The sequence below is a fragment of the Melozone crissalis genome, unplaced genomic scaffold (assembly GCF_028551555.1).
Source record: "Melozone crissalis strain CALT ecotype California unplaced genomic scaffold, PUWL_Pcris_2 ptg000107l_1, whole genome shotgun sequence".
NCBI lineage: Eukaryota > Metazoa > Chordata > Aves > Passeriformes > Passerellidae > Melozone > Melozone crissalis.
Genome location: NW_026535884.1, coordinates 387416 through 396174, shown reverse-complemented (window position 1 = coordinate 396174; position 8759 = coordinate 387416). Strand labels below are relative to the sequence as shown.

At 62.2% G+C, this 8759-nt stretch overlaps 2 protein-coding genes across 4 annotated transcripts; both read left to right on the top strand.

Annotated features, from left to right (window-relative positions):
• The first annotated feature begins 778 nt into the window (after nt 1-778).
• Nucleotides 779-3533, top strand: SLC25A34 (solute carrier family 25 member 34). Of its 2 annotated transcripts, XR_008484053.1 has the most exons (6): nt 779-1391; nt 1919-1984; nt 2338-2490; nt 2580-2714; nt 2798-3018; nt 3512-3533. XR_008484053.1 is itself a non-coding variant. In XM_054291929.1 (5 exons), the coding sequence occupies exons 1-5, from the start codon at nt 933-935 to the stop codon at nt 2960-2962; spliced, it is 978 nt and encodes a 325-aa protein (XP_054147904.1). In that variant the 5' UTR covers nt 779-932; the 3' UTR covers nt 2963-3029. The 2 variants fall into 2 exon arrangements, 1 of the variants encoding a protein (XP_054147904.1); XM_054291929.1 differs by lacking the exon at nt 3512-3533 and having other exon boundaries at nt 2798-3029.
• Nucleotides 3122-7823, top strand: TMEM82 (transmembrane protein 82). Of its 2 annotated transcripts, XR_008484052.1 has the most exons (7): nt 3122-3441; nt 3512-3584; nt 4232-4406; nt 5148-5556; nt 7007-7194; nt 7296-7491; nt 7610-7823. XR_008484052.1 is itself a non-coding variant. In XM_054291928.1 (6 exons), the coding sequence occupies exons 1-6, from the start codon at nt 3363-3365 to the stop codon at nt 7359-7361; spliced, it is 990 nt and encodes a 329-aa protein (XP_054147903.1). In that variant the 5' UTR covers nt 3122-3362; the 3' UTR covers nt 7362-7823. The 2 variants fall into 2 exon arrangements, 1 of the variants encoding a protein (XP_054147903.1); XM_054291928.1 differs by having other exon boundaries at nt 7296-7823.
• Nucleotides 7824-8759: the final 936 nt, after the last annotated feature.

The following is an 8759-nucleotide window of genomic DNA, read 5'->3' as shown; positions in this document are numbered from 1 at the left end:
AAAGAGGGGAGGACGTGCACCTCGAGCTCCTCAACAGCGTTAACCCTGCAGTGGGACACGTTTATGGCTTCAGCTGGGAATTACCCATCAGGACACAGAGTCTTCATGCTTTGTCCTTGCTTATCCCTGGATCCAGGAGATATTCCCAGTTCCCTGGATCCAGGAGCTTTAGTCCAGTCTAAAAGAGAAAGAAACGGCCATAGGGCCAGCCCCCAGCATCACCACTGTCGCCGTAAACCCTCCTTGACTTCTGACATCGAAACGAAAGTGTTGGGGGTACCGGGGCAGCCGCTGGCAGGGGGAGATCTGGGATACGGGGGGGTTCGCACGTCCTGCCCCTCAGTAACCACCGCGGTGCCTCGGCCATGGGGTACCAGGGGGTCCCTGCGCAGCCCCTAAATAGGAATCCACGGCTGGGGGCGGGACCCAGCCATCCCCACCCCCCGCAGCATTTTACCGCGGGAAGCTCCAATTTCAAAGCACCGGGAGAGGCGGGCGGGACCCTCTGCAAGTCCCCCCGCACCGCGGCCACAAGCGCAGCGAGTTTCCCAGTCCTCATCCTCCTCCCCAGGCTGGCTGGAGCGGGGGGGGTGACTGCGTGCGCCCCCAAAATTCCTCTCCCTCCGTTTCCATTTCAATGTTGCCGCCCTTTTTTTTGCCTGCTTTTCCCTATTTGCGCCGGGGCAGCACCATCACGTGAGAGCGGGCCCGGCTGGACGCGGCTGCCGGGGCCGCGCCGGTGTCGGGGGGGGCCGGACTCGCACCCCCAGCCCGACCTTTGCCCCACATCCCTTCCCCAAATTGGGGGCTGGATTGGGGGGGGTTGCTTTGCAGGAGGCGGCGCTCGCTCGCTCTCGCTCCCCCCGGGTTTTTTTTCCCTGCGGTTGCTCGGGGAGGTGGAGCCTGGGGCCACCCCCGCGGGCAGGTGCCGGATGGCGGCGGGGACCCTCGCCCCCCGCCCTCCCGATTCCCTGCAGGAATTCCAGTACCCCCCCCAAAACAGCCCCCCCTCCACCGGGGGGGTGCCCCCGGCGACCGACCTGGTGCTGGGGGCCACGGCCGGCTGCCTGGCCTGCTTCCTCACCAACCCGCTGGAGGTGGTGAAGACGCGGCTGCAGCTGCAGGGCGAGCTGCAGCCCCCGGGCACGTACCCGCGGCCGTACCGCGGGGTGCTGCGGGCGGCCGTGGCCGTGTGCCGGGCGGACGGGCTGCGGGGGCTGCAGAAGGGGCTGGCGGCCGGGCTGCTCTACCAGGGGCTCATGAACGGCGTCCGCTTCTACTGCTATTCGCACGCCGAGGACGCCGGCTGGACCGGGTATCCCGGCGGGACCGTGGCCGCCGGGGCCGTGGCGGGGGCGGTGGGAGCCATCGTGGGCAGCCCCGCGTACCTGGTGAGTGCTGCTCCGTCCCAAAGGCCGTGGGCTCTGGAGGGGGGTGTTTTGGGGATCTCCCAAAAGGTTCGGCATCTTGGCTGCATCCTATAAACACTGGCTTGGTGCGTTCTCTCTTCCCCCGCTTCACTTCATCCCCCCCCACCCCAAAATGTGGGGCTGCGCTGTGCATGCTCTCCCCCTGCTTTGTCCCCCAAATCCCCCATAGGAAACAAGCAGAGAACTCCCCCATAAGGAAATTACCCCAAAAGAAATTGTGGGCGTTCCCCCCCTCCCATTTTAGAGGGGTTTCTTGGGTTGCAGAGCTCCAGCCATAGGTGTTTGCAGGGTCCCTTTGCCCTGGGAGAGAGGGGTAAAAGGAGCGGGATTCAAAGTCTGGAGTTGCCACTTGGTTACTCAGCTGTGTCCCCCACGTCTGTCTGAGGGGCTGAAACTTCCCCTCAAAATCTGCCAAGAAAATGAGGGGACCACAGCCGGTCCCGCGGGGCCACTGGAGGGTTTTGTCACCTGGCATTGTCCCCCCCAAGGTCAAGACCCACCTCCAAGCCCAGACACTGTCGGCCATGGCCGTGGGCCACCAGCACAACCATGAGGTGAGTGGGGACAGGGTCGGGGTGGGGGGACACAGAGGGTTCGGTGGCACTTTGTCCGTGCACGCTCCGGGCCCCAGCGGGGACCCTGCTATTTTGGTCAGCAGGAATTTAAAGCTGTTGTTTGGCCGCTTGGCCCCGTAATGATGCTAAAAATAACAGTGCGAGAACAGAGGGGGTGTGACAGGCACGTGGGGCCGCGATACCGAATCCGGAGAACCCGGACCCCCTGAGATCTCTGCAAAGCCAACAGCGGCTTCGTGTCACCAAGGACCAGCAGGGGTGGGATATTTTGCCGGGTGGGATGCACCATTCCCATTTTCCCCCGTTTTCCCCAATTTCCTCTCTTCCCCCAGAGCATCTCCGGCGCTTTCAAGAGCATCTACCAGCAGCACGGGGTGGTGGGGCTGTGGCGGGGGGTGACGGGCGCCGTGCCCCGCGTGGCCGTGGGCTCGGCCGTGCAGCTCGCCACCTTCGCCTCGGCCAAGGACTGGGTCTGCGAGCGCCAGGTGAGCGGGGCGTGCGCGGGCCCGGCCGCCCGCGGCCCCCCGGGCTCGCTCTCGTTGCTGGCAAGAGCTGATGCCGGCGCTTCCCGCAGTGGTTCAGGAAGGGCAGCTGGGCGGCGGTGCTGGCGGGGGGCATGGTGAGTGGTGTGGCTGTGGCTGTGACAATGACACCTTTTGACACGATCAGCACGCGTCTCTACAACCAGCCCGTGGACGCCGACGGCACGGTAAGGCCATTCTGGATAAGGCACGGGGGACACGCGGCTTTTCCCGTCCGGCAGGGGGGCAGAGCTGGCTCCTCTCTCCCCAGGGCAAGCTCTACCGAGGGTTTTTGGATTGTATCCTGCAAATCTCCAGCAAAGAGGGGCTGCTGGGCTTGTACAAGGGCCTCGGCGCTGTCTACCTTCGCCTCGGCCCCCACACCGTGCTCAGCCTCTTCTTTTGGGACAAGCTCAGGAACATGGTTCAGCACTAGCAGCCCTCAGGGCTGTAGGACAGACTCCTGCCACCACCACCGATGTTAATAAAGAGGTTTTTCTATTTTTGGTGTTGTCTTGGGGTCTTTGGGGTGGTGCAGATGAGGGGACAGGACCTGAAATGCTGCGATGCCTCAGGGTGGAGAGGAGAACGGCAGTGCCGGCATGGGGAGGGTTAAAGGTGCTGGTGGTCCCTGAGCCGCTCCATGTGCATCACATCCCTCTTCTCCTAATTTTCACCTCCACGGGGCAGCTGGAGCTCATCTCGTCCGGCCGGAGCTCCAGCTGCCCTGGCTTGCCCCAGTAATGATTTACCAGCCGGGGGCAGCCACTCCCCGCCTCCACCCCGCGGACCTTGGAGCCGGGGCCTGGCTGCACTGTGGCTCCTCTCCATAGAAGATGTTTTCCCTGGGGTCCTGGCTGCCGGCGCTGCCGGGGCTGGCGTGGGGCTGGGCACTGCTGGACGCGCTGCTGCAAGGTGAGACCCCGAGGGTGGCCTGGGGACAGCCCAGGGGACACCGGTGACCCACTGCTGCCTTTCCCCGCAGGGCTGGTGGGTGCCTGCGCCGTCTCGGTGCTCTGCAGCCTCCTGAAGGTTTATCTCTACATCCAGTGTGCAAAGTAAGCGCCGGCCCTTTGTCCCCTCTGGGGGGGAAGGTTGGTTTTAGGGGATCTGATTTTGGGATCTGCTCTTGGGCCCTGGCTCTTGGCACCGAGGGGTGCAGGGCAGGGGCTGCAGCCTCTGCTGCACAGCACAGAGGGGGATGTCACTAAGGCTTGTCACCCCATTTTGGTGTATAGGGCCCATAGGGGGTGTCCTGGGGGTCTGTAGGGGGTAAATGGTACATTCTGAGGGTGTATAGGGGTGTTCTGGAGGTCTGTAAGGGGGTATATAGTACATTTTGGGATATATAGGAGTATGTGTGGTGTCCTTGGGATCTGTAGGGTGTATATGGTAGATTCTGGGGGTGTATAGGGCCCATATGGGGTATCCTAGGGATCTGTAAGGGGGTATATGGTAAATTCTGGGGGTGTACAGGGGTATGTGGGGTGTCCTGGGGGTCTGTAGGGTGTGTGTATATATATCCCAGGTGTACACAGAGGGTACATGGGATGTCCTGGGGGTACCTGGGATGCTCTGGGACTGTATAGGGGGTACATGGGATGTACTGGGGGTGTATAGGGGCTACATATACATGAGGCCACCGCATGCTTGGTGTCCCCGTGGTGGGGCTGCGAGGTCCCAGTGTCCCCCCTGCTGTCCCCAGTGACCCCGAGAGGCAGGCGGAGAAGGAGGCGATGGCGGCGCGGCGGCCGCTGCTGGAGCCGCTGCAGGTGCTGGTGCTGACGGCTCTGCTGGCCCTGGTGGGCTCCCGTGTGGCCGCCCTGGTGGTGCTGGAGTTCTCCCTGCGCGCCGTCTGCACCATCCTCTCCCTCGGCAAGGTGAGACGGCACGGGGGAAACTGAGGCACTGTGGGGTATGGTGTGGATGGAGCTGGGAACTGGGGGCTGGCTCAGCACCCACGGGGGATGGAGGGGCTGTGGGTGCAGGGGGTGCATGGGTCCCTCTGCACCTCAGCCAGGTGTCCCCAGGTGGGCAAGAGGCCGATGGCCCCTGGCTCATCCCAGTGTGGGCACAAGGCAGTGCTTGTCCCCTGTGCTGGCACTGCTGGGACACCTCCACTTCTGGGACCTCTGTGGTGAGGACACTGAGGGGCTGGAGTGTGTACAGAGATGGAAATAGAGCTGGGGAAGAGACTGGAGCACCAGGAGGGGCTGAGGAGCTGGGAAAGGCGCTCAGCCTGGAGGAAAGGAGGCTCAGTTGGGCCCTTGTGGCTCTGCACAATTCCCTGACAGGAGGGGACAGCCAGAGGGCGTTGGGCTCTGCTCCCAGGAAACGGGGACAGGAGGAGAGGGAACAGCCTCAGGCTGAGCCGGGGAAGGTTTAGATTGGATATTGGGAAAAATCCTTCATGGGAAGGGTGCCCAGGCACTGGCACAGGCTGCCTAGGGCAGTGCTGGATTCACGGTCCCAGGAAGGATTCAACAAGTGTTTGGATGAGGCACTTGGGGACACGATTAGAGGCGAACTCGCCAGTGCTGGGGGAACAATTGGGCTCATTATCTTGGAGGTCCTCAAACCGATTCCTTGATTCAATGACCTCCCCCCGCTCTGCTCTGCAGGGCGCCCACAGCAGCCAGCTCTACCTGCTGTGCCAGTACTCCCTGGGCTGCGGCGTGTCCTGCGGCCTCACCTTCCTGCTGGAGGGGGCTCCGCACCGCACCTGGAACCTGGCGCTGGCGGCGGGGCTGGCGGGGCTGCTGGCGCTGCACGCCCGGCGCCTGGCCCGCCACGTCTGCGCCCTGTTCGAGCTGCACAGCCGGCAGCGCTACTGCGGCCTGTGCCTGCTGCTGCTGCCCGCGGGCCACGGCCTCCCGCGCCTGCTGCGCAACGCCCTGGGCCTCACCTTCGCCGTGGCCGACATGGCCGCCGTGGAGCTCATCAACCGCGATTTCCTCTCCACGGGCGAGGCCGTGCGCTTCTGGACGCCGCTGAGCATCTGCTACACCCTGCTGGTCGTCTACATGCAGGGTGAGCGGGGATGGGATGCCCCGGCTCTGGGGGGCGTGTGGGGTGCAATGGGGGGGGGGGTATGTGGGATGTACTCGGGGTGTGTGGGGCCACTCAGGGCCACCTGGGGCTGTATAGGGGCAGATAGGGGGTCCTGGGGATGTATGCAGAGTATATGGGGTGTGCAGAGGGTATGCAGGGGATATGTAGGCTGTCCTGAGGCTGGTACAGGTGGTATATAAAACACAGGCTGGGGATGTATAGGGCTATGTGGGGCATCCTGGGCATCTGTAGAGGGTATATGGTACATTCTGGGGGTGTATATGGCCCATATGGGGTATCCTGGGGGTCTGTAAGGGGATATATGGTACATTCTGGGGATATTTGGGGTGTCCTGGAGGTCTGCAGGGGGTATATGGTACATTCTGGGGGTGTATAGGGTCCATATGGGGTGTTCTGGGGGTCTGTAAGGGGGTATATGGTACATTCTGGGGATGTATGCAATGTCATGGAGGTTTGTAGGAAGTATATGTACATTCTGGGCACATATGGGGTATCCTGGAGGTCTGCAGGGGGTATATGGTACATTCTGGGGATATATGGGGTGTCCTGGGGGTCTGTAAGGGGGTATGTGGTATATTCTGGGGGTGTCTAGGGCCCATGTGGGGTGTCCTGGAAGTCTGTAGGGGGTATATGGTACATTCTGGGCGTGTATAGGGGTATATAGTACATTCTGGGGGTGTATAGGGCCCATATGGGGCGTTCTGGGGGTCTGTAAGGTGATATATGGTACATTCTCAGGGTGTATAGGGCCCATATGGGGTATCCTGAAGGTCTGTTGGGGGGTATATGGTACATTCTGGGCATATATGGGATGTCCTGGGTGTCTGTAGGGGATTTATGGTACATTCTGGGGGTGTATAGGGGTATATGGGGTGTCCTGTGAGTCTGTAAGGGGATATGTGGTACATTCTGGGGATGTATAGGGCCTATATGGGGTATCCTGGTGGTCTGTTAGGGGATACGTGGTACATTCTCAGGGTGTATAGGGCCTATATGGGATGTCCTGAAGGTCTGTAAGGGGGTATATGGTACATTCTGGGATTATATGGGGTATCCTGGGGGTCTGTAAGGGGGTATATGGTACATTCTGGGGTTATATGGGGTATCCTGGGCGTCTGTAGGGGGTATATGGTACATTCTGGGTGTGTACAGGGGTATATGGGGTGTCCTGGGGGTCTATAGGGGGTGTGCGTATATATCCTGGGTGTACACAGAAGGTACTGGGGTGTACAGAGAGTACACGGGATGTCCTGGGGGTACCTGGGGTGCCCTGGGTCTGTGTGGGGGTACATGGGATGTACTGGGGTGTATAGGGGGTACATGGGCTATACATAAAGTCACTCCATGCTTGGTGTCCCCGTGGCGGGGCTGCCGAGGTCCCAGTGTCCCCAATGCCGTGTCCTCGCAGAGGAGTCCCGGCAGAGCACGGGCAGGGGGGCGGCGTTCCGGACCGTGCTGGTGAGGATGGGTGGCCTCTTCATCCTCCTCCTCACCGTGGGCCGATGGAGCGACATCCTGCACGTCTTGGTGTCGCTGCTGGGGGAGCTCTGGTGCCTGCTGCACTCCGGGGCGCTGCTGGAGTCCTGCTGCAGGCAGGTGAGAGAGGGGACACCCCCGTGCCATGCGGGGTGAGGGCTGGCGACACCCCCAGGGCCACCCTGAGAGACCTTTGGGCTCCTCTCTCCCATCCCACACAGGATTTTGCCCAGCAGCCTCGCCTGGATCGTCGGGCAGGATCCGGATCGGGGGAGACGTCCCGATGAGGAACCGGACAGCAGAAACTCGGGGTGGCTTCGCTGGGCACCCCAAAATCTCTCACTACAAATCCCCCATGGGGACTGAGGAAAAAAGGGCTCCTGGACGGCGTCCAACCCCAAAAAGGGCTCCTGGATTGTGTCCAACCCCAAAAAGTGCTCCTGGACGGCGTCCAACCCCAAAAGGGCTCCTGGAAGGTGTCCAACCCCAAAAAGGGGTCCTGGACGGCGTCCAACCCCAAAAGGGCTCCTGGAAGGTGTCCAACCCCATCCCGTGGGATGGAGGAGTTGGGGGGAAGGCTCTCCTTGCCCCTGGTTTTTGGGGGGACTCTGCGAGGTCGCAGCACTGCTGGGGTTTGTCCTGTGGTCCCAGTGGGACTGCAGGCTGCTGATGGATGTCCCATCGTTGCTGGCAGCTGGGCCACACTGTCAGGGGCCTCCAGGGGTTATAAATCTCAGAAAATAAAGGTGTTTTTTCCAGCATAATCCAGGGCAGAGCAAGCTGGGGTCCCATTGTGCTGGGAAGGCAATTGGGATGGTGGCAGTGCAGCTTTTTGAGGGAGGTGGGTAAAATTCCTCCTTGGGAAGGGAAACTGAGGCACAGAGTGGGGTGACCCTCTGGCTGTGCCTCAGTTTCCCCCTGCCTGCAGCCTGCTGTGCTGTGCCAGGGGACAACAGGCCCTGAGAAGGTGGGGTGTAGTTTGGGGAGGGGGGTTCTGGCTGCCTGGGCATGGACCCCCAATGTGGGGAGGAGCAGGAGGGGGTCTAGGGGTGTTTGGAGCACGGGGGGCTCTATAGGGGTTTATGGGGCATGCTGGGGCTCTAGGGGGGCACATGGGTGTCCTGGGGGTGCACAGAAGAAATATGGGGCACTTTGAGTATGGGGCTGTATTGGAGGAGAGGGGTTACCCTGGGGGTATATGGAGATATTATGGCTGTATTGGGGTACACAGGCACCCCGGGGGTGTATGGGGGGCTCACGGGGCACCCCCTGGGGTTGGGTGCCCTGAGGGTGTGTGGGGCTCTCGGGGGGTCCATAGGAAAACCTGGAAAGGGGCAATCCCAGAGCATATGGGGCACCCACGGGGCCATGGGGCACCCACGGAGCTCTTTGGGGAGCGTGGGGCGCTCGGGGGGAGAATGGGGCACCCTAAGGACATGTGCCCCCCTCTTCCTCCGCCCGGGGCTGTGGGGCAGGCAGGGGGGAGGAGGAAGAGGAGGAGGAGGAGGGAGGAAGGGGCGGTGATGCCGGGCGGCTCTGCCTTCCCGCTGCCCCCGCCGCGCCCGCGGAGCGCACGGAGGGACCCGCAGCGGCTCCCCAGGTAGGGGACAGGCACGGGGACAGGGTCACCCCCCGAGAGGCTGCAGGGCCACTCCGGGCAGGCGACACCCGTCCCCCCGGCAGAG